Source organism: Anomaloglossus baeobatrachus, chromosome 1, assembly GCF_048569485.1.
Source record: "Anomaloglossus baeobatrachus isolate aAnoBae1 chromosome 1, aAnoBae1.hap1, whole genome shotgun sequence".
NCBI classification, from domain to species: domain Eukaryota; kingdom Metazoa; phylum Chordata; class Amphibia; order Anura; family Aromobatidae; genus Anomaloglossus; species Anomaloglossus baeobatrachus.
Genome location: NC_134353.1, coordinates 893441781 through 893467252, shown reverse-complemented (window position 1 = coordinate 893467252; position 25472 = coordinate 893441781). Strand labels below are relative to the sequence as shown.

General features: G+C 49.3%; 1 protein-coding gene across 1 annotated transcript in view; it reads right to left on the bottom strand.

Annotated features, from left to right (window-relative positions):
• Window positions 1-25472, bottom strand: part of PAIP1 (poly(A) binding protein interacting protein 1) — a 90982-nt gene that overhangs the window by 6307 nt on the left and 59203 nt on the right. Inside the window, exons 8-10 of the mRNA XM_075326778.1 lie at window positions 7990-8107; window positions 6901-6955; window positions 6736-6823 (exon numbers count right to left, since the gene is read on the bottom strand). Of these exons, the coding sequence (XP_075182893.1) occupies window positions 6736-6823; window positions 6901-6955; window positions 7990-8107 (261 nt within the window). The remainder of the gene's footprint in view (window positions 1-6735; window positions 6824-6900; window positions 6956-7989; window positions 8108-25472) is intronic.

Sequence of the window (25472 nt, the reverse complement as noted above, 5' to 3'; positions counted from 1 at the left end):
AGGGATGAGTGCTCCGTCCGGCAGGGTCCTGAAAGGGCTGCGGATGGAGACTGGTCTCCTGCAAGGCAGTGAGAACCGTGCTGGCTCCCACTTCAAGCCAGAGCCCGAGGGATGGTGAAGGAGCGCGGCATGTAAGGCTCCAGCCCTGAAATCAACCTTAACAGCACCGCCGACACAGTGGGGTGAGAAGGGACATGCCGGGGGTCCAGGCTTGGACCCGCTCTTCTTCAAACTCTTTAAAATCAAAATCAGATGAGAATGCATGTGTGGATGTATGCCTCCTGAACACAAAGCATTGAACTGGCTATATTTGGTTATCCAGGGGGTGTATATGCTAGGAGGGAGGAGCTACACTTTTTAGTGTAGTACTTTGTGTGTCCTCCGGAGGCAGAAGCTATACACCCCATGGTCTGGGTCTCCCATAAGGAACGATGAAGAAACACACACACACACACACAACCACCACACACACACACACACAACCACCACACACACACACACACAACCACCACACACACACACACACACAACCACCACACACACACACACACACAACCACCACACACACACACACACACACAACCACCACACACACACACACACACAACCACCACACACACACACACACACAACCACCACACACACAACCACCACACACACACACACACAACCACCACACACACAACCACCACACACACAACCACCACACACACACACACACAACCACCACACACACACACACACAACCACTACACACACACACACACAACCACTACACACACACACACAACCACCACACACACACACACAACCACTACACACACACACACAACCACTACACACACACACACAACCACCACACACACACAAACACAACACACACACACAAACACAACACACACACACAAACACAACACACACACACAAACACAACACACACACACAAACACAACACACACACACACACACAACACACACACACACACACAACACACACACAACCACCACACACACACACAACCACCACACACACACACAACCACCACACACACACACAACCACCACACACACACACAACCACCACACACACACACACACAACCACCACACACACACACAACCACCACACACACACACAACCACCACACACACACACAACCACCACACACACACACAACCACCACACACACACACAACCACCACAACACACACACAACCACCACAACACACACACAACCACCACAACACACACACAACACACACACAAACACAACACACACACAAACACAACACACACACAAACACAACACACACACACACAACACACACACACACAACACACACACAAACACAACACACACACAAACACAACACACACACAAACACAACACACACACACACACACACAACACACACAAACAACACACACACACACAAACACAACACACACACAAACACAACACACAAACACAACACACACAAACACAACACACACAAACACAACACACACACATTATGCTTACCTTACCTTCCGTTCCCTCCTGATTCTTGTAGTTCAACAGTACAGGATCGGGTAACCATCGCGACGATTGAGGAACTTCCGCTGTCAGCCGCTTCTCAAAGGCAGTGCGCTGGCCAATCAGAGGCAAGTGGCTTCTACCTTTGACATCAGTGCGCTGGCAGCAGAAGCTCCGGCATCGGTCGTGATGGTTACCAGATACACAACCTGTACCAGCGGACTACAAGAACCGGGAGGCCGTCGATGGAATGGAAGGTAAGGAGAGTATAATGTGTGTGTTTGTGCGTGCGTGCGTGTAATAGCACAATAGGGGACCAGGATGGGACGTTGAACAAGTTGTGGAACGAATTGTCTGAGCTTGCATTATTTCCTATGGGAAATTTTGCTTTGCTAGACAAGTAACATGGTTTACAAGCACACTCCCAGAACGGATTGTTCTCATAAACCAAGGTTCCACTGTATTTGATACTGGCAATTTTGCAGGTTTTTCCACCTACAAAAATTGGAGAGGTCTGTAATTTTTATCGTAGGCACACTTCAACTGTAAGAAATAGAATTAAAAAAAAAAATCCCATTGTAGGACTTTTAAATAATTTGAATTTTATTGCATGAAATAACTTTTTGATACAATATAAAAACAGAACTTAATATTTGGTGCAGAAACCTTTGTTTGCAATTACAGAGGTCAGACTTTTCCTGTAGTTCTTGACCAGGTTTGCACACACTGCAGCAGGGATTTTGGCCCACTACTCCATACAGATCTTCTCAACATCCTTCAGGTTTCGGGGCTATCACTGGGGAACAATGAGTTTCAGCTCAGTCCAAAGATGTTCTATTGGGTTCAGGTCTGGGGACTGGCTAGGCCACTCCAGGATCTTGAAATGCTTCTTACGGAGCCACTCCTTAGTTGTCCTGGCTGTGTGTTTCGGGTCATTGTCATGCTGGAAGACCCTGCCACGACCCATCTTCAATGCTCTTACTGAGGGAAGGAGATTGTTGGCCAAAATCTCGCAATATATGACCCCATGCATCCACCTTTCTATACAGTCCAGTCGTCCTGTCCCCTTTGCCAAAAAGTATGATGCTTCCACCTCCATGCTTAATGGTTGGGACGGTGTTCTTGGTGTTGTACTCATCCTCCTTCTTCTAAATACGATGAGAGAAGTTGATACCAAAAAGTTCTATTTTGGTCTCATCTGAGCACATGCCTCCTTTAGATCACCCAGATGGTCATTGGCAAACTTCAAATCAGGCTTGAACATGTAGCGGCTTGAGCAGGGAGACCTTGTGTGCTATGCAGGATTTTAAGCCATGACGGTGTAATATGATACTAATGATAAACTTTGAGATTGTGGTCCCAGCTCTATTCAGATCATTGCCCAGGTCCTCCTGTGTAGTTCTGAGCCAATTCTTGACCTTTCTCAGAATCACCCTTACCACACAAGGCAAGATCATGCATGGAAGGATTGACAAATCTTGTGTTTCTTCCAATTTCTAAAACTGCACCAACAGTTGTTGCCTTCTCACCAAGCTGCTTGTCTATTGCCTTGTAGCCCATACTACCTTGTGTCCTTAGACAGCTCTTTGTCCTTGGCCATGATGGACAGGTTGGAGTGTGATTGTTTGTGTGGACAGGTGTCTTTTATACAGGTAATGAGTTCAAATAGGTGCAATTAATACAGGTAATGAGTGCAGAGTAGGAGCTTCTTAAAGAAAACCAATCACCAGAATTTTCTGATAACCTAAAGCTGATTCTATACATAGCTGTAGTGGTCAGCTCAGATGTTTAGGTTTTGAAATCCAAGAAAGTTTATAAAATCATCAGCTTCTTGAGTGACAGCAGCTGAGGATCAGATAATAGCAGGGGGGTATTCATAGTTATCCCCTCCCCCTGTTAGAGTTAGCACAAGTATTATACAATCAATTTCATTTTTGACTAGTAGGACCTGTGGTGAAGTCATACCCATGTGACCAGAAGGGGCGGGGCCTCAGCCAACAGAAAAATGTTGCTTCCTGGTATCAGCTTTGTTGGCTGAGGCCCCGCCCCTTCTGGTCACATGGGTATGACCTCACACAGGTCCTGCAAGTCAAAAATTAAATTGATTGTATAATACTAATTCTAACAGGTGGAGGGGATAAGTATGAATACCCTTCCTCCCCCCCTCGCAGATATCTGATCCTCAGCTGCTGTCACTCAAGAAGCTGCCGATTTTATAAAACTTTACTTTCTTGGATTTCAAAACCTAAAACATCCAAGCTGACCACTACAGGTATGTATAGAATCAGCCTGATTGTGCCAGTATAGCACTGGCTTTAGGTTATATACAAAAATCCTGGTGATTGGTGCGCTTTAAAAAAAAAAAAAATAACAGGTCTGGGAGAGCCAGAATTCTTGCCTGTTGGTAGGTGATCAAATACTTATTTCATGCAATAAAACGCAAAATAATTAAATATTATACAATGTGATTTTCTGGATGTTTGTTGAAGTGTACCTACGATAAAAATTACAGACCTCTAAATTCTTTGTCGGTAGCAAAACTTGGAAAATCTGCAGTGTATCAAATACAGTACTTATTTTCCCCACTGTAGTTGTGTAAAGCAGTGAAAGCCCTATTAACGTGTCACGCTCTACTCATCAACGTCATAGTGAAAGGAAGCCACGCAAATCTAGAGATTCTGTTCACTTATCCTATTGCAAACACGTATGGGATTGTGCTGGGGAAGCTTCTGATGCATCCAGTAAGCGCATCCATAGTGTCTATGTGGTAACTGGGATAGTTTTGTCATTTCAATTCAGGTCCAGCAAATTTATTTTTCCCATCCTGCACCCCTTCCCCCACCGGATTGCCTGCCACACTCTGCACATCTCTTATATGGTGCATACTTAAATGCATGCAAGTCAGCCTCATCTTCCTTCACTTACTTCGGTCTCCACCTTGATTTTCAGATTCAGATACCCTGCATTTTATTCCTTGGCTATAAATTCCATGATGCCTCAGCACAGAATCACATGGTGCAACCAGCATATCTGCCTGCTGTGGCTGCACTGCCAAATCTCAATATTTTGCTAAATAAGCTAGTACATTACTAGTCAAGGAGGCTGATCTGTAATGTTCTACATTTAAAGCACCACTCCAGGGCTTGTTTTTGGGGTGCTCTGACTGCAGTAAAATACCAGCTGTCGTCTCCTGCTTCTCCTGGCACTTGCTTTGGTCCTGTTCTGTCATCCGGTGACTGCAGCTACTGAATGACCAGAAGTCACCGCTAACAGTCACAATCTCTCAATGTGAGATACTGAAAGCCTTGTTCTGGCTCTCATAGACTTACATTGAGAAGTGATTTTTGATCCAGTCAGCAAACACTGGAATGATCCTGCAGTTCACAACTAGCAGAAGTCAACCAGAGCAGCAGCAGCAACAGAAGAAGGCGGCGGCTGGTAAGGATAGTATGCAGGAAACATACATTGGTGATACCACGCCGAGGGGGAAATTTAAAAAAGAAACCAAAGTGGTGCTTAAAAACTGTGTGACAGGAGCTGCGTAACTATCATCAGTAGTGGTGATAGACGTTTCTCTTGTTCGTAGGGAGAAGAACCTCAGTTCTACAGTCCTTACAATTTACTCAGTCAGTTCTTGTGCCTGAGACAGTGACCCTCTCTGGAGAACAAAAAGGCCTGTAAATCACAGTCGGTCACCTTAAGATCAAGTAACTGAACTGAAAATATGTAAGTCATGAGTTTTCACATCCAAAGGTAATATAACATTTGTAGGTAAAGACTAAAAAAAGAAAAAAAAAATTACCGTAGAGCTACGTAAACTAGTTAGAAAACTAAAAGACTGCTGTGATCTTTTCTTTTTAGATGGATACAGAATTTTTCTAAGGTTTACAATGGGAGACATATGCTATTGTTTGATTTAACAATGGATTTTGTTGGTGCTCTTAAATGGAAGATACACATCAGGGAATGCTCTCAACATAATAATAGAGGGAAACAAATGGTAGATGAACAGAGTCTTCATGGGAAATCATTCTGCTTTATAGTCAGACTAGCTGTAGTACCCAGGCGTTGCACGGCATAGTAACAGTCTCTTTCGTCGCCCCGTCTCGGTCTGTCTCTCGCCCCGTCTCTCGCCCCGTCTCGGTCTGTGTCTCGCCCCGTCTCGGTCTGTGTCTCGCCCCGTCTCGGTCTGTGTCTCGCCCCGTCTCGGTCTGTGTCTCGCCCCGTCTCGGTCTGTGTCTCGCCCCGTCTCGGTCTGTGTCTCGCCCCGTCTCGGTCTGTGTCTCGCCCCGTCTCGGTCTGTGTCTCGCCCCGTCTCGGTCTGTGTCTCGCCCCGTCTCGGTCTGTGTCTCGCCCCGTCTCGGTCTGTGTCTCGCCCCGTCTCGGTCTGTGTCTCGCCCCGTCTCAATCTGTGTCTCGCCCCGTCTCGGTCTGTGTCTCGCCCCGTCTCGGTCTGTGTCTCTCTCTTTCCCTTTCTGCCTCTGTCTGTCTCTTTCCCAGTGTGTCTTTCTGTCTGTCTGTTTTTTTTTCCTATCTGTCTCGGTTTGTGTCTCTCTTTCCCTGTGTGCCTCTCTGTCTGTGCCTGTCTGTCTCTGTCTCTCAATCTGTGTGTCTCTCCACCATCATCATATTGCCTCACACATAAGCTTCTTATACTATGAATGTCCTTTATTCCTATAGCAACCAATCATAGCTCCTATTAATAGCCTGTAGCTCGCAGCTCCATTCACTTTAATGGAGGCATGTTTTTTGGAAAGTAACTGTAAAGCGCGGGATTAAATTTTCTTGTCAAAACATAGTTATGACGTTCCCTGAGTCACATGAGGCGTCTGTGCAAAATTTTGTGATTGTAAATGCGATGGTGCGGATTCCTTTAGCGGACACACACACACACACACACCCACACACACCTTTATATATTAGATGAGCACCTGACCCTTAGGCAGGAGTCACACTTGCCGGTGTCGCCCGGCACAGCCGCACACTCTCCTCACAGGAGCGGGTTGGATGCATGTATTTCTATGCAGCTGAGATGGTCATGTTAGGAGATTGTGCGCCCATGTCGGGTGACACTGGCGCTAGATGCTCGCAAGTGTGACACCGGCCTTATTCTCACTTACAGGTAACAATAAAAGGGAATAATCAGAATTAAGACTAGAACTGCATTACAAATCATGATAAAGGAAGAGGAGGAAAGATAAAAGGACACCAGAACGTACGCGTCTCCAGAAGCTGACAGATCGGTCCCAGTCTCTTCACAGAAAAAGTCTTCTCTGTCCAGCATCTCCTGGTACTTTTCTTGATATTCTGAAATAACAGTAAATGCCTCATGTAAGAGTCAGCACATAGGGAAAGGGACAACTAGATTATGTCTCCTAAATTACCTGGATCTGCTGCAGTGAAGGGAATCCCCTCAGACGTGTAAAAGGTGGGCTCATTCTGGAAATTAGCAAAAAAGAAAAACTAAATTAAGTGATGACAAAAAAAAAAACAATATTTCTTTTAAAGTAATACTTAAAGGGAACCGGTCACTACTTTTTTTTGCCTATAAGCTGCAGCCACCACCGGTGGGCTCTCGTATATACAGCATTCTAGCATGCTGTATATACAAGAGCCCAGGCCGCTGTGTAGAACGTAAAAATCACTTTATAATACTCAGCTAACAGTCACTACTGTGGATTCTAGTCAAATGGGTGTCTCCGTTCTCCGGTGCTGGCTCTTTTGGCCATTTTTGTCATCCTTCTTTTCTAGCCGCGGTGTATGATGTGTCCTACGTCATCCACACTCGTTGGCATTGAGGTCCTGCGCAGGCGCACTTTGATCTATCCTGAGCAGGGCAAATCAAAGTATGTAGTGCGTCTGCGCGGGACCGGCGAGTGTGTAGGACGTAGACGCGTCATGCACTCTGGCTTCAGAAGGAGGACGAAGATGGCCGAAAGAGGCGGCGCTGGCACCGGAGAACGGAGACGCCCATATGGCCCAGCTCCAATGCAGTGACCGTTTAGGTGAATATTATAAAGCGTTCTTTTTGTTTTAGACAGCGGCCTCGACTCTTATATACAGCATTCTAACATGCTGTATATAAGAGCCCACTGGTGGTGGCCGCAGCTTATAAACCGAAAAAGTGGTGACAGGTTCCCTTTAAAAGGGATGTCCATCCCTGGAGAACCGCTTCTTATTCATAAAAACAGTTGATACTTGCCTCCTGCAGCGGTGACGTCTCTGCAGCTGTCTCCTGGAAGTCTCCTCCAACGGCACAGTATAGACTGCAGACAATCAGCAGCGGCTGACTGGCTGCAGTGGTCACATGATATAACATCACGTGATGATTGGTGGACACAGCGCCATCATTGCAGTAATGGAGCATCTCTGGCAGGAACATATCAATGGGGTTTACCAAAAGAGGACAATACCTTTAAGCTAAAAGGTACGATAGATGGGGACTAAAAAGGACCTGAGGATGCAAAACTTACCATGAAGTAATTGGGGTCATTTTCAGGAGTCGCTTCCTTGAAAGTCCAAGTAGAATGAACCCTGCCCCAATTACTGGATCGAAGTTCTACTAACTTCAGCAGCATTTGCCTTACGTCCCTGTTACAAAAAGACATGTGCAATTTAGGAAAACATACAGACACATATACATATACACACACACACATATATATATAGAGACATACATACACGCACAGATACTGGAGCCACAACTACAAGAATTTATGTATTTCTTTACGAAATATGACAAATGTGGTGCAATCTGGTGGGATGGAGAAAGCAGAGAAGATCCACATTGCGCTCCGGATAGTTTAGGATTTGGGCTATATGATTACACTTATTAGGAGCCAGCAAAGATGGCTCCTGTGACTATTAACTGGGGAAGGCCAGCCTGTACCAAGGTCTGGGGGAGCCATGACCAAGGGGAATGGTATGTGTTGGCTTGACATGTTGGGCCCTAGAGATGGAGCCCATAAAAGGTGAGCAGACAATATATATACAGTGGGGAAAAAAGTATTTGGTCAGCCCCCAATTGTGCAAGTTCTCCCACTTATAAAGATGAGAGAGGCCTGTAATTGACATCATAGGTGACCACAACTATGAGCGACAAAATGAGAAAACAAATCCAGAAAATCACCGCGTCTGATTTGGCAAGATTTTTTTTAGCAAATTATGGTGGAAAAAACGGATTTTTGTGTACTCACCGTAAAATCGTTTTCTCTACGCCATCATTGGGGGACACAGGACCATGGGTGTTATGCTGCCTATCCATAAGAGGACACTAAGATGCAAAAGAGATTAGCTCCTCCTCTGCAGTATACACTCCCTGGCCGGGCCAGGCACCCTCAGTTTTAGTACACAAGCAGTAGGAGAAAAAAAAAATAGTAAGAACTTATCTCAACGGAGGAACATGAGGAAAAAAAAAAAAAGAGTCATAACCAAATAAGGTACTGAGAGAACCAAGGGCCAACAGGGCAACAGGGTGGGTGCTGTGTCCCCCAATGATGGCTAAGAGAAACCGATTTTACGGTGAGTACACAAAAATCCGTTTTTCTCTGACGCCTCATTGGGGGACACAGGACCATGGGATGTCCTAAAGCAGTCCATGGGTGGGAAAAATAAAAGAAAGACAATACAACCCAAGGACGAGGAACCAGTCCCAGACAGTCTGGAGCGCCTACTGAGAGAGGTGCTCTACTGCCGTTTGCAGAATTTTTCTACCCAGATTTGCCTCAGCTGAAAACCTGGGTATGGAGTCTGTAATGCTTTGAAAAAGTATGTAGGCTAGACCAGGTCGCAGCCTTACACACCTGTTCCACTAAAGCCTGATGCCGAATGGCCCACAAAGCGCCAACTGCTCGTGTGGAATGAGCCCGCAGCCCACTAGGAATGGGCTTGAGTTGCAAGCGGTAGACTTCCTGGGTCGCAGAGCGAATCCAGCGAGCCAGAGTTGCCTTTGAAGCTGCCTGTCCCTTCTTAGGCCCCTCAGGAATGACGAACAAAGAGTCAGTTTTCCTAAAGGGGGCTGTCCTGGATATGTAATATCTGAGAGCTCTGACGAGGTCTAACGAATGCAGAGACCTTTCCACCCTATGAACTGGGTGTGGACAAAAGGAAGGCAGTACAATGTCCTCGTTCAAATGAAACGGGGTAGGAACCTTTGGAAGAAAATCCGGAAGGGGGCGCAGAACCACCTTGTCCTGGTGAAAGATCAGAAAAGGCTCGCGGCAAGAGAGTGCTGCCAGCTCCGAAACCTGTCTGATGGATGTAATTGCCACCAGGAATGTTACCTTCCAGGACAGAAGAGCAAGGGAGGTTTCCTTGAGAGGTTCAAAAGGGGGACCTCTGGAGACCGCACAGAACGAGATTGAGGTCCCATGGGTTTAGCGGCCGTTTGTACGGGGGAACTAGATGGGAAATGCCCTGGAGGAAGGTCTTGACTTGCGGTTTTTGAGCCAGGCGGCATTGGTAGAAGATTGAGAGCGCTGATACCTGCCCTTTAAAAGGGAACTGAGAGCCAACCTCGCTTGCAAGCCCGACTGCAGAAAGTCGAGAATTCTGGGGATGGCCAGAGGCATAGGCTGGACGTTAGTTTCCCTGCACCATGAAAGGAAGATTTTCCACGTACGGTGATAAATGCGGGATGACGCAGGCTTTCGGGCGCTGATCATGGTTTAGATAACCGCGGGGGAGAATCCCGCTCTTGTTAATACCCAGGTCTCAATGGCCATGCCGTCAGCTTCAGGGCTCTGGAGTTCTGATGGATAATGGGCCCTTGGGTCAGCAAGCCTGGGATGTCTGGAAGGCGCCACGGTACGTCTGCGTGCATTTGTACTAATTCGGCATACCAGGCGCGCATGGGCCAGTCCGGTGCTATCAGTATCACCGGGACTCCCTCTGCCTTGATCTTCCTGATTACCCGCGGCAGCAGGGATAGGAGGAGGAAATAAGTAAGGCAGGCGGAAGTGGTGCCAGGAGCAGACTAGAGCATCCGCGCCGATGGACTGCGGGTCGCGTGACCTGGCTATGAACGCGGGTACCTTTGCGTTCAACCTTGAGGCCATTAGATCCACGTCTGGTATACCCCAGCGAGTGCAGATGTGTAGGAACACTTCTGGGTGGAGAGACCACTCTCCGGCGGCCAGGCCTTGGCGACTTAGAAAGTCTGCTGCCCAGTTCTCTACTCCCGGTATGTGCACCGCTGATATCACTGATCCCGTCGATTCGGCCCAGTTGAGGATCTTGTGGGCCTCGAGATAAGCAGCTTTACTGCGGGTGCCCCCCTGCCGATTGATGTAGGCTACAGCTGTCGCATTGTCCGATTGGACTCGAATCTAGCAGAGGGCAGAACGCCCTGAGCGCGAGGAAGATCGCGCGGATTTCCAGGATGTTTATGGGTAGGGAAGACTCCTGGGGCGTCCAACGTCCTTGAGCAGTGTGGTGCCGGTACACTGCTCCCCAGCCTAGGAGGCTGGCGTCCGTGGTCAGGACCAGCCAGTTCACTGGGAGAAAAGATCTCCCCTTCGATAGGGATGAGGACCGAAGCCACCAACGGAGTGCTTACCTGACTGAAGGCGTCAGGTGAAGATGTCTGTCCAGGGAGAAGGGGCTCTTGTCCCAGGCAGCTAGAAGGGTTAGATGCAGTGGGCGGAGGTGCAGTTGAGCAAAGGGTACTGCCTCCATAGCCGCCACCATCCTGCCGAGCACCTTCATACTGAATCGAGTTGAGCGAGACGGAGGACGTAGAAGGCAGCGTACCGCTTGTCGAAGAGCGATCGCCTTGTCCTGAGGGAGATAGATCAAGCCCCGACGGGTATCCAGGGACATGCCCAGGAAGGTGATGGATCGTGATGGGACCGGGGATGATTTGTATAGATTCAGTAGCCACCCTAAGCGGGATAGGGTGTCCACCAGGGCTGTGGAGTCGGTAAGCCAAACCTTCGACTCAGACTCCTCAATTTCTCTTGCTCCGACTCCTACATATATTGCTTATAGTTAGGTGAAAAATTTATTGTAGTACATGAACATGTGTATGTGAACATCAGACATTTAATTATTTTTATGATACAATAATCAAGATATTTGGGTAGAACATAAAATATAGTTATTGGAATACAACTTTAGAACACAAAAAACTAATACATTATAAATATGTAATACACTATGTAATATACAGTAGATTACATATATATCGTGTGTGTGTGTGTATATATATATTATATATATATATATATATATATATATATATATATATATATATATATATTTCCAATAAGTATATTTTATGTTCTATCCAAATATCTTGATTATTGTATCAAAAATAATTAAATGTCTGATGTTCACATTGTGCTACAATTTCAATTAAATATAAGCATTATACTAAATATTATTTAGTAAAATATTCAGCACATTCTGCATTGCACTACTGTCCCCAATTTATTATATATTCTAGGAGTCGGAGTCGGAGCATTTTATACCGACTCTGACTCCACCAAAATGAGCTCCGACTCCACAGCCCTGATGTCCACGATGATCTGTGCGCTGGTTGAGCAGTCGCGGAAGGAGGGGGCCTTGATGAGGAGGTCGTTCAAGTAAGGGAGAACGACTACTCCCCTGGCGTGAAGGACGCTCATGGCGGCCGCCATGACTTTAGTGAATTCCATTGGTGCGGTGGGAGGCCGAAGGATAGGGCTACGAATTGAAAATGGGAGTCCTGAACTGCGAAGCGTAGGAACTTTTGGTGATGTGGGGCGATGGTATGTGCAGGTACGCGTCCTTGATATCTATGTAGGCGAGGAATTCCCCTTCGACCATGGATGCAATAATGGACCTTAGGGACTCCATTCTGAATCTCCGTACGTGCACATGTTTGAGGTCCAGGATGGGTCGAACTGACCCATCCTTTTCGGGGACCACAAAGAGGTTGGAATAAAAAACCCTGAACTTCTCGTCGTCCGGGACAGGTATTATCACTCCTGCTGTTTGGAGCGAGTGGATTGCTGAGAAAAAAAGCCTTGCGTTGTTTTCGAGTCTTTGGGGGGGTTTGAGAGAAGGAACCGACTCGGGGGTCGGGTCCGAAATTCTATGTGGTAACTGGAAGACAAGGTCTCGCACCTATTTGTCGTCTGAGGTGGCAGCCCAGATGTGTTGAAAGAGCCGCAGTCGACCTCCTACAACGAGTGTGATTTCCGGGGCACAGAAGGAGTCATGAGGGGGGAAAAACGTTGTGGACGAGTCTCCCTAGTCCTGGACTGTTTAGGCCTAGGCTGCCATGACGAAGTGGGTTTCGGGGAGAGCTGAGAAGGTCGGTCCCTGCGTAGTCCACGGCTAGTGGCGGGGGCAGAGCGGGATGTCGACCAACCAAATGAGTTCCGAAAGGAGCGGAACGAGGACTGTGGACGTCTGGTGAAGGTCGTCCTGGACTTCAGCTGGGGGAGGGAGGTACTCTTTCCTCCCGTGGCGTCAGAAATGAGCTTTGTCCAGACGTTCGCCAAACAATCGGTCTGGAAAAAAAGGGAAGGCCCGTGAGAGACTTCTTGCAGGCAGAGTCCGCTCGCCATTGTCTGAGCCAGAGAGCTCTACGGATGGCTATGGTATTTGAGGCGGCAAAAGCTGCGCAGGTAGCAGCGTCAATGGAGGCCTGCATGAGGTACTCAGCCGCAGTGGCAATTTGAGCTGTTACCTCTGTGAAGGTATGAGTGAACTGGGATTCCTCAAGCGAAGTGTTAAGGGATTCTGCCCAGACAGAGATCGCCTTTGCGACCCACACAGAGGCAAAGGAGGGCGAGAGGGAGGAACCCGCAGCCTCAAAGGCAGAGCGGGCGAGGTGCTCTACCTGTCTGTCGGGTCCTTGATGGAGGAACCATCGGGTAAAGACAGGAGCGTCTTTGTGGCAAGGCGGGAGACCGGGGGGTCCACCGAGGGCGGATAGGCCCAGCCCTTAGGGGCAGGTGAGGCAAAAGGGTACCGGGACGCCATGAGTTTACGGTTACCGAAGCGCCTGTCAGGCTTCTCCCTTTGCTTTGTGAGGATATCCTGAAACTCTGGGTGATCAGCGAAAACCTTTTGGGGTTTCCTTGCCCTCTTAAAGGAGACCGCATGGTCAGTGGTAGTGGATGGGGGATCCTCCACATGCAGAGTTTGGTTGATTGCTGCTATAAGGGAGTCTATTGCAGTTTGATCATCTGGGGAGGGTGAAACCAAGGAATCATCCTGGTACAAACAGCATTCTCCCTCCTCCGGCTCTTCAGAAGCCGTGGAGCGTGTGGGAGAGCCATGGGGGCCATGAGAGAGTGCTGGAGACACCCGGCCATGTGCTCTTTTTCTGATCCCTGCAACCGGTGAAGCATGGGCCCGGATTACCTCAGAAGGCCCCTACATAGGGGTATCCTCGGGCTGTGTTCCGTCCAGGGGCCCAGAAGGGTGTGGAGGACGACATTGCATAGCCAGCACCAGGTTCTGTGACAGTTTTTCCATGGATTGGGACAGAAACTGTGCCCATTCTGGTGGGCTGGGAGCCCTAGGCTCTGGGCTGACTGTTGCGGCTGTGGTGTCTTGGGGGGCTATAGGGGCACAGGACTCACAGAGAGAAGAGGTGTGTTTACGTGGTAGCTCAGCATGGCAGGCAGTGCAGGCTGAATAATAGACTATGTGGGCCTTAGCACTCTTAGTACCCTTAGAATTCTGCATGTTCCTAATAGGACTATGCCAGGAGGGGGAGCAATGATATGCAGAACTACAAGTGAAGCAGTGGGAAGCAAGGATTGTATTTGCTTCGGTGTACCTCACCAGAATCAGCCGATGGCCCTGCGTCCTCAGGAAGGAGTAAGCCCACTCTGTGGAGAACTTCGCGCGCTTTACAGGGGAAGGGGCTTATTGCGGCCCGCGGGGCTTAGCGCTAAAAGAGCGCCAAGAAGAAGTCAGTGTGCCCCCCTGCTGTTGGTAGTAAAAAAAACGGCGGGAAGGGAGCTTCTGTGACAGTTTTTCTCCCCCTCCCTCCAGCCAGCACACAGCTCGCCACCGGTAGATTATCTCTGCAGGATTCCCTGCAATCAGCAAGGGACTCCCCCTCCTCCAGGCAGCACGCAGCTAGAGGGAATAAACACTGAGTTCATGAGCCCTCCCCCCGCTACCAGTAGATTATCTCTGCAGGGTTCCCTGCAATCAGCAAGGGACTTTCCCCTCCTCCAGCCAGCACACAGCTATGGTGGGAATAAAGACTGTAAATTCAGCAGTCCTGGGAGCCTTCCCTGCACAGTCTTTCTCCCTTTGTCTGGACAACCAGTCAGGGGGGATCTCACCTTAACACTGTCTCAGTCCAGGCAGTGTAAATAGAGTCAGCTTGCTGTGTTCGGCCACACAGGTGCAATGTATCAACTCAGAGCCTGCAAAGAGGGGCTGAGGAATTGTGCCTCTGCCCTGGGCTCTGGAAAATCGGTGTCTGTGGGACCCGTCGTCCAGTAAAAGGCAGCCCAGGATCCAGTGTCGCAGGAGGGGGGTACGTGGAGGCGACACTCCGCGTTCCCTCCCGTTGATGGTATTGGGAGATCGGTCCCTAGGGGAAACCGTCGACCTCAAACAATAACAAAACCTTGAAAGGATGTGCCTCCTATAGACACTAAGCTAAAACTGAGGTTGCCTGGCCCGGCCAGGGGGTGTATACTGCAAAGGAGGAGCTAATGTCTTTTGCATCTACTTAGTGTCCTCCTATGGATAGGCAGCATAACACCCATAGTCCTGTGTCCCCCAATGAGGCGTCAGAGAAATAAGTATTTGGTCAATAACAAAAGTTCCTCTCAATATTTTGTTATATACCCTTTGTTGGCAATGACAGAGGTAAAATGTTTTCTGTAAGTCTGCACAAGGTTGGCACACACTGTTGGTGGTATGTTGGCCCATTTCTCCATGCAGATCTCCTCTAGAGCAGTGATGTCTTGGGCCTGTCGCTGGGCAACACTGACTTTCAACTCCCTCCAAAGATTTTCAATGGGGTTGAGATCTGACGACTGGCTAGGCCACTCCAAGCCCTTTATATGCTTCTTACGAAGCTACTCCTTCGTTGCCCTGGTGGTGTGCTCAAGATTATTATCATGCTGAAAGACCCAGCCATGTTTCATCTTCAATGCCCTTGCTGTAGGAATGAGGTTTGCACTCAAAATCTCACAATACATGGCCCCATTCATTCTTTCTTGTACACGGATCAGTCATCCTGGTCCCTTTGCAGAGAAACAGCCCCAAAGTAGGATATTGCTACCCCCATGCTTCACAGTAGGTATGGTGTTCTTTGGATGCAACTCAGCATTCTGTCTCCTCCAAACACGACGAGTTGCGTTTCTACCAAACAGTTCTACTTTGGCTTCATCAGACCATATGACATTCTCCCAATACTCTTCTGGATAATCCAAATGCTCTCCAGCAAACTTCAGACGGGCCCGGACATGTACTGGCTTAAGCAGGAGAACATGTCTAGCACGGCAGGATCTGAGTCCCTGGCAGCGTAGTGTGTTACTGATGGTAGCCTTTGTTACGGTGTTCCCATCTCTATTCAGGTTATTCACTAGGTCTCCCCTTGTTGTTCTAGGATTTTTGCTCACCGTTCTTGTGATCATTTTGACACCACAGGGTGAGATCTGGGTGCCCCAGATCGAGGGAGATTATCAGTGGTCTTGTATGTCTTCCATTTTCTTATTATTGCTCCCACAGTTGATTTCCTCACACAAAGCTGCTTGCCTATTGCAGATTCAGTCTTTCCAGCCTGGTGCAAGGCTACAATTTTGTGTTTGGTGTCCTTCGACAGCTCGCTAGTCTTCGCCATAGTGGAGTTTGAAGTGTGACTGTTTGATGTTGTGGACAAGTGTCTTTTATACTGATAAGTTGAAACAGGTGCCATTACTACAGGTAATGAGTGGAGGACAGAGGAGCCTCTTAAAGAAGTTACAGGTCTGTGAGCCAGAAATCTTGCATGTTTTTAGATAACTAAATACTTATTCTCCACCATAATTTGCAAAAAAATCTTGCCAAATCAGACAAGGTGATTTTCTGGATTTGTTTCCTCATTTTGTCGCTCATCGTTGTGGTCTACCTATGATGTCAATTACAGGCCTCTCTCATCTTTATAAGTGGGAGAACTTGCACAATTGGGGGCTGACTAAAAGCTTTTTTTTCCCCACTGTATAAAATTTCATTGGTGTCCACAAGGCCAAGGAGATTTAGCAACATTACATAGAGCTTCTTAAGTCTTTACACAAGCTACGCCACATCGCAGGTCCCACTTGCACATCACAGGTGCTGGCCTTTGGAGTAGCTGCTGACCAGTAGAGCAAGTTTGCAGGCGTGTTCTGTGTACGTCATGAGTAGATTCGCTGCCTTTGGCCAGAGTCACACTTATGCATATCTCACGCGAGTCTCACATCGCATAACCCGGCATGGCCGCACACTCTCCTGACAGGAGCGGGTTGGCTGCATGTATTTCTATGCAGCTGATACGCTCCTGTTCAGAGAGCATCAGGCCGTGCCAGGTGATTCGATGCGAGACTTGTGCAAGATACACGCAAGTGTGACTCCGGCCTTTGATGCAGGCTCGCATGATGAGCACGCATCTTTCCATGCAGATGTCGGCTAAGTTAATCAGCCGACATGTGCCTTTAACAGCAGCAGGTGGAGAACCCTATGGCCGCAGCTGTTAACATGTTAAATGCAGATGTTATTCTCGGACAGTGGCATTTAACATGTGCTGGCAGGGGGATTGTGCTCTTCTGAGCCCTCATGGCCCCTGCCGCAGAGTGATCGCTGAATACCCATGTGTTGCAATGACAGCCAGGGGTCAGCTGATGCCCCCCATGTGTCATGTCAGCACTCCTGTGAAAACCAACTATGGCATTTCTGTATATGGAACAAGTGATTTGACTATTGCAGCTTCAAGTCTCCTAAGACAACTATTAAATACCGTAAAAAGAAAAATGTTCTTCAAAAATATGAACTAAAAATATAAAAGTTCACATTATAACTTAAGAAATTAAAACAAAAAAATACACATTTGGTATCGCTAAGTTCATAAAAATCAGATGTCTCAAAATATTAAATAAATTAATCCGATTGGTAAACTGCGTAACGAGAAAAACAATCCAAACGCAAGAATTGCAGTTTTTTGGCAGCAACAGAAAAAAAATGTAATAAAAGGCGATCAGATCATTATATATACCCCAAAAAAGAGAATTTTGTTTACTTACCGTAAATTCTTTTTCTTGTAGTTCCGACATGGGAGACCCAGACCATGGGTGTATAGCTAGCGCCTCCGGAGGACACACAAAGCACTACACTCAAACGTGTAGCTCCTCCCTCCGGGCTATATACACCCCCTGGATGACAATCTACCCAGTTCAGTGCAAAAGCTGAAGGAGGACATCCACCCATAAGTAGAGATAGAGTAAAACTCGGCAAAACCGGAACTCTGTCTACTAACAACAGCCGTGAAACACACGGAACAAAAAACTGCCAACAGGCAACAGGGAGGGTGCTGGGTCTCCCATGTCGGAACTACAAGAAAAAGAATTTACGGTAAGTAAACAAAATTCTCTTTTTCTTTATCGTTCCTTCCATGGGAGACCCAGACCATGGGACGTTCCAAAGCAGTCCATGGGTGGGAAAGAAACTAAACTGAGAAGTAGGCAAAACCTAACTTCACAAATGGGCGACAGCCGCCTGAAGGATGCATCTGCCCAAGCTCGCATCTGCCGAAGCATGAGCATGCACTTGGTAGTGCTTAGAAAAAGTGTGCAGACTGGACCAAGTGGCAGCCTGACACACCTGCTGAGCCGTAGCCTGGTGCCTGAAAGCCCAGGAGGCACCGACAGCTCTAGTCGAGTGCGCCTTAATCCCCGGCGGGGGAGGCACCTGAGAACACTGGTAGGCATCGGCGATAGCCGACCTAACCCAACGAGCCAGGGTCGGTTTAGATGCCGAGAGGCCCTTGCGCTGACCCGTGGTTAGCACAAAAAGTGAGGTGCACCGCCGAAAAACGGCGGTGCGAGACACATAGATTCGGAGCGCCCGCACCAAATCCAAGGTGTGCAACGCCTTCTCAAAGCGATGCACAGGGGCCGGACAAAGAGAGGGCAATGAAATGTCCTGGTTAAGGTGGAAGGAAGACACCACCTTAGGGAGAAAGTCCGGAGTCGGACGCAGAACCACCTTGTCCTGGTGAAACACCAAAAAGGGGGATTCCGAAGAAAGCGCAGCCAAATCAGAAACTCTCCTGAGAGAAGTTATGGCTACTAGAAAGACAACTTTCTGTGAAAGTCTAGACAAAGGAACCTCCCTGAGAGGCTCAAAAGGGGGTTTCTGTAAGGCCGTGAGGACCAGATTAAGGTCCCAGGGATCCAAGGGCAGTCGGTAAGGAGGGATGATGTGAGATGCGCCCTGCATGAAGGTGCGCACCTGAGCCAGTCGGGCGATACGCCGCTGGAACAATACCGACAAAGCCGACACCTGTCCCTTAAGGGAATTGAGGGACAGACCCAACTGTAGACCTGACTGTAGAAAAGACAGGATGGTCGGCAAGGCGAACGGCCAAGGAGCATGGCCGGAAGAGCGACACCAGGACAGGAAAATTCTCCAAGTCCTGTGGTAAATCTTAGCCGAGGAAGACTTCCGAGCCTGAGTCATGGTGGAGATGACCTCAGAGGGAATGCCTGAAGCCGTCAGGATCCAGGACTCAAGAGCCACGCCGTCAATCTGAGAGCCGCAGAATTCTGGCGGAAGAACGGACCTTGAGAGAGAAGGTCTGGGCGGTCCGGGAGATGCCACGGCATCTCTACGGACAGGCGGAGCAGGTCTGGGTACCAGGCTCGCCTGGGCCAGTCCGGAGCAATGAGTATGACTCGACGGCCCTCCATTCGGATCTTGCGCAGAACCCTTGGCAGGAGCGCTAGAGGGGGAAACACATAGGCCAGACTGAACTGAGACCAATCCTGAACCAGTGCGTCTGCTGCGAAGGCTTGAGGATCGTGTGAGCGAGCCACGTAAACCGGAACCTTGTTGTTGTGCCGGGAAGCCATTAGATCTACTTCCGGAGTGCCCCACTTGCGGCAGATTGATCTGAACACTGACGGATGCAGGGCCCACTCGCCGCCGTCCACGGTTTGACGGCTGAGATAATCGGCCTCCCAGTTTTCCACGCCTGGGATGTGGACTGCGGATATGGTGGACTTGGAGTCCTCCGTCCACTGGAGGATTCGTTGAACCTCCAACATCGCCAGACGGCTGTGAGTTCCGCCCTGGTGATTGATGTAGGCAACCGCTGTCGCGTTGTCCGACTGAACCCGAATGTGCTTGCCCGCCAATAGGTGGTGAAAGTCTAGGAGAGCTAGAAACACAGCTCTGATTTCCAGCACATTGATCGGGAGGGCTGATTCGGACAGAGTCCAAGTGCCCTGTGCTCGGTGATGGAGAAATACCGCTCCCCAGCCGGAGAGACTGGCATCCGTGGTGAGGATCACCCAGGATGGAGTCAGGAAGGAACGTCCCTGTGAAAGGGAGAGGGGCTGAAGCCACCACTGAAGGGAGTTCCTGGCCTGTGATGACAGAGCCACCAGCCTGTCCAAAGAAGCGATCCGCTTGTCCCAACAGCGGAGAATGTCCAGCTGCAAGGGACGCAGATGGAACTGGGCAAAGGGAACCGCTTCCATGGACGCCACCATCTGACCCAGCACCTGCATGAGGTGTCTGATGGAATGACGGCGGTGCCTCAGCAGAGAGCGCACCGCCACACGAAGGGACTGCTGTTTGACTAAGGGCAACTTGACAAGTGCCGGCAGAGTCTCGAATTGCATCCCTAGGTACAAAAGTACCTGGGTCGGGGTCAGAGTCGACTTGGGGAGGTTGACAAGCCACCCGAACTGAATTAGCGTGGTGACAGTGAGAGAGACACTCCGCTGGCAGTCTACACTGGATGAGGCCTTGACTAGAAGGTCGTCCAGGTAAGGAATCACTGCCAATCCCTGGAGGTGCAGGACCGCAACCACTGCTGCCATGACCTTGGTGAACACTCGAGGGGCCGTGGCTAAGCCAAAGGGAAGAGCCACGAACTGGAAATGTTCCTCTCCGATTGCAAAGCGTAGCCAGCGCTGGTGTGAGACCGCAATAGGCACATGCAGATAGGCATCTCTGATGTCGATGGATGCCAGAAAATCTCCCTGGGTCATTGAGGCAATGACCGATCTCAGAGATTCCATGCGAAAATGCCGCACCTGAACATGCTTGTTGAGAAGCTTGAGATCCAGGATGGGTCGGGAGGAACCGTCCTTTTTGGGGACTAGAAAGAGGTTTGAGTAGAAACCCCTGAACCGTTCCCGGGCGGGGACCGGAACAATTACACCGTTGGCCTGCAGGGATGCCACGGCCTGAGAGAAGGCGGCGGCTTTGGAGCAGGGGGGGGTGGACAGAAAAAATCTGTTTGGCGGGCAGGAAGAAAAAGGTATCCTGTAGCCGTGGGTGATGATATCCCGCACCCACTGATCGGAGACGTGTTGCAACCACACGTCGCCAAAGTGGGAGAGCCTGCCACCGACCAAGGACTTTGCTGGCGCGGCCAGATAGTCACGAGGAGGCTGCCTTGGTGGCAGCGGCTCCTCCGGTCTTTTGAGGACGCGGCTTTGCGCGCCAGTTGGATTTACGATCCTTGGCGGTAGTGGACGAGGCCGAGGGCTTAGAGGATGACCAGTTAGAGGAACGAAAGGAACGAAACCTCGATTGGTTCCTGCCCTGGGCAGGTTTCTTGGCTTTAGCTTGTGGCAAGGAAGTACTCTTCCCGCCAGTAGCTTCCTTAATTATGTCATCAAGCTGTTCCCCAAACAGCCGGGACCCAGTAAAAGGGAGACTCGCAAGGTACTTCTTAGAGGAAGCGTCCGCTTTCCACTCTCGAAGCCACAAGATCCTGCGGATCGCGAGGGAGTTAGCGGAGGCCACTGCCGTGCGGTGAGAAGCCTCCAGGATGGCAGACATGGCGTAGGATGCAAAAGCCGAAGCTTGAGAAGTTAAGGCATCCATCTCAGGAATAGAGTCCCTGGAGAGGGAATGAATCTCCGCCAGAGAGGCAGAGATAGCCTTAAGAGCCCACACTGCCGCAAAAGACGGGGAGAACGAGGCCCCTGCCGCCTCAAATACAGACTTGGCCAGAAGGTCAACCTGGCGGTCAGTGGGGTCCTTAAGAGAAGTGCCGTCAGCCACAGCAACGACTGTGCGGGCTGAGATTCTGGACACTGGAGGGTCTACCTTTGGGGACTGGGCCCAGTCCTTAACCACCTCCGGTGGAAAAGGGAAACGGTCATCTGAACTACGTTTCGGAAAACGTTTGTCAGGACAGGCCCTGGGCTTGTTAACAGTGGTCTGAAAGCTGGAGTGGTTAAAAAACATACTCCTAGGCTTCTTAGGAGAGGTAAACTGGTGTACCTCTACCAGAGAGGGTTGTTCCTCTGACTCTTGTGGGTTGAGGTTCAGTACGGAGTTAATGGACGCAATCAAGTCACTAACATCCGCATCACCCTCAGACAAGTCAATGGGGTACATAGAGGCAGAGTCTGAGCCCACAGTAAGTGAATCCTCCTCGCCCTGCACCTCGGCCTGTGAATCAGAGCCGTGGGACGAGGAAGGAGAAGGGTCCGTGCGTCTCCGTTTAGGGTGACGAGGTCCTAGGACATGCTCTGAGGGCTCTGCAGACGGAGCCGCAGAGACACCCTGAGAGGGAGGCTGATGCATAGACAGCAGCGTCCGGGACAGCTGCCCCATGGAATCGGCAAACGACTTGGAAAGAGCTTGTGAAAAGGATGCTACCCAAGCCGGGGGTTCCACGGTGGCCGGAGCAGCCGGAGGGACCCCTGAGGAGGCTCCAGGCTGAGACACAACCATATTAGCACAGGCATCACAATGTGGGTATGTGCTTGGCTCTGGCAGAATGAGCTTGCACGCAGTGCATATAGCATACATGTTTGCAGCCTTGCTCCTAGTAACAGACATGCTGCTGTGGAGGAAGTTCTGCAGCCAAAACACACTCCTGTAGAAAGCCTGAGAGTGTAATAAAAGTCCACAACCAGAGGTTGTGGCTTACCAGCCCTGCTCTCTGTGTCCCCTCCGGATTTCACCGCTCCCCTGTGAAGTGTCAGCCTTCCAGATAGTAGGCAGCTGCAGCATCCAGCGCTTCCCAGTGTAAGAAACGCTGAGAAAATGGCGCTGGGAGAAGGAGGGGGGGCGTGTATAAGCCCAGGAGCGGGAAAAACAGAGGGCAGAGAGACACAGGGAGGTAGACAGGGGAGGGGACATCTCCCTAGAGAGGAGTGCCCTCCCCTCTGCTGGCCGGGCGGTGGGCGGCGCTGTATGCAAAACATGCAGAAGAAGCCAAAAACGAAACTAGGCCCAAACTGAAGCCGGGGCCTAGATTTTAAAGTGCGGCCGACGAGCAGGCACCGTCGGCGCGGTTCTCATGGGAAATTCCCAGAACCGGCCGAAATTAACAGTAACGCTAAAGCACATACTGTCCCCCTAATAAAAGTACCCGGGACCCCTGAAAAAACGTCTCAATACTTAGCTTTGAGACGCAGGGCCATGTCCCTGAGTGGGGGTTAACGCTCCTTCCAGCAGGGACCAGACAGGGCTGTGGATGGAGACCGGTCTTCTGCAAGCAGAGAGGACCGTGATGGCTCCCACTTCAAACAGAGCCTCGACAGAGGATGCGAAGGAGCTCGGCATGTGAAGGCTCCAGCCTTATTAAAATCAACCTTAACAGCACCCCGCAGAGTGGAGCGTGAAGGGACATGCCGGGAGTCCAGACTGGACCCGCTTTTCTTCCAAATCTTTAAAAATTAAAATAAAAATGAAAAAAATATCAGGAAATGAAAGTGTGTGTGATCCTCCTGGAACACAAAGCGTTGAACTGGGTAGATTGTCATCCAGGGGGTGTATATAGCCCGGAGGGAGGAGCTACACGTTTGAGTGTAGTGCTTTGTGTGTCCTCCAGAGGCGCTAGCTATACACCCATGGTCTGGGTCTCCCATGGAAGGAACGATAAAGAAATATCAATAAAAGCATCAGCTTGGGGAGCAAAAAACAAGCCCTCACACAGCTCCATGTGACAAAAACGTAAAACCTTAAGTCTCTCGAAAAGTTGTGACAAGCAAGAATTGTTTTTTTCAAAATTTCTGAATTTTTTTTGACCACTTAAATAAAACAAAAACTATGTAAGTTTGGTATCTGGAGAATCGTACTGTCAGGTCAGTTTTATGTTAAATGAGGACTGTAAATAAACTCTGCCACTCCCAAAAAAAATAATTGCAGAAATTCACTTCAACAGAAAAATGTTGCTTCCTGGTATCAGCTATGTTGGCTGAGGCCCCGTCCTTTCTGGTCATATGGGTATGACATCAGCAAAGGTCCTTTTAGTCACAAAGTAAAACGATTCTATAATAGAATTAGCATAAGTAACAGGGGGAGGGGATAACTATGAATACCCCCCAGCTATCAGCTGATCGGCAGCTGCTGTCACTCAACAAGCTGCTCATTTTATAAGCTTTACTTGCTTGTGTTTCAAAACCTAAACATCCGAGCTGACTACTAAAGATATGTATAGAATCAGCCTGATAATGCCACTATAGCACTGGCTTTAGGTTATATAAGATACCGTATTTTTCGGACGATAAGACACACCAGGACTATAAGACACACCCTGGTATTAGAGGAGGATAATAGGGAAATAAAATTTTAAGCAAAACATGTGGTCATGACACACTGTTATGGGGCGAGGATCTGCTGCTGACACTGTTATGGGGGTAATGTCCCCAAATTCTCTACTAAGGTACCCCACCCTGGTAATGATCCTCCTGCCTTGTATATGATCCCCATCCTTGTATATATGTCCCTCATCCTGATAAATACCCCAATCCTGCTCATAATATACCCACATCCTGCTCATAATATACTCCCATCCTGCTCATAATATACCCCATCCTGGTATATGACCCCATCCTGCTATATGGCTTGTATCCTATGGGACAGAAAAAAATAAACGTTTATACTCCCCTTTCCTCACTCCCTGCAGCATCGCTCGTCTTCCTCTCTGTGCCGGCAGCAGCGCCGTTGATTTGTGTGGAGCAGTTCCCTGCCGGCTCGCTGATGTGTGTGGAGACTAGCGCTGCGCACAGGAATGACGTCATCGCTGTGCTCACCGCTCTCTACACAAATCGGCTGGCCGACAGACAGGAGGACATCGCGGTGCTGCAGGGGAACGGTGAGTATATCGTACTTATTCACTGCCCCCCACGCCGATGATGGTGCACGAGGGGCAGTGAATATAGCAGCACATGATCACTCCAGGCTGTAGTTGCCAGGGGTGATCATGCAGGCCGGCTGTTTACTATGCGTGCATTCCCCGCCCATCATCCCGCCCACCTGTCAGCGCCGGTTTCAGCGCTGAGAGATGATGGGCAGGAAGATGCATGCATATGAAATGTGCGGGTCCACGTTGTCACGGCAGGCGCTGCTACAGCCTGCTCGTGCTGCCGATGACCCGCTCCACCGCAGAACCCACATTCCCTGCAGCCCTACAGTCAGACTATAAGACGCACCCCCCAGTTTCTCCCAACATTTGGGGGGAAAAAAAGGTGCGTCTTATAGTCCGAAAAATACGGTAATCCTGGTGATTGGTGCGCCTTTAAGGGGTTTTAATTAGCCAGATTAAAACCAAGAGAGACAGAATCAGACACAGAATCAGCAAGAAAGAAGGGAATTTTGTTTACTTACCGTAAATTCCTTTTCTTCTAGCTCCTATTGGGAGACCCAGACAATTGGGTGTATAGCTTCTGCCTCCGGAGGCCACACAAAGTATTACACTTTAAAAAGTGTAACCCCTCCCCTCTGCCTATACACCCTCCCGTGCATCACGGGCTCTTCAGTTTTGGTGCAAAAGCAGGAAGGAGGA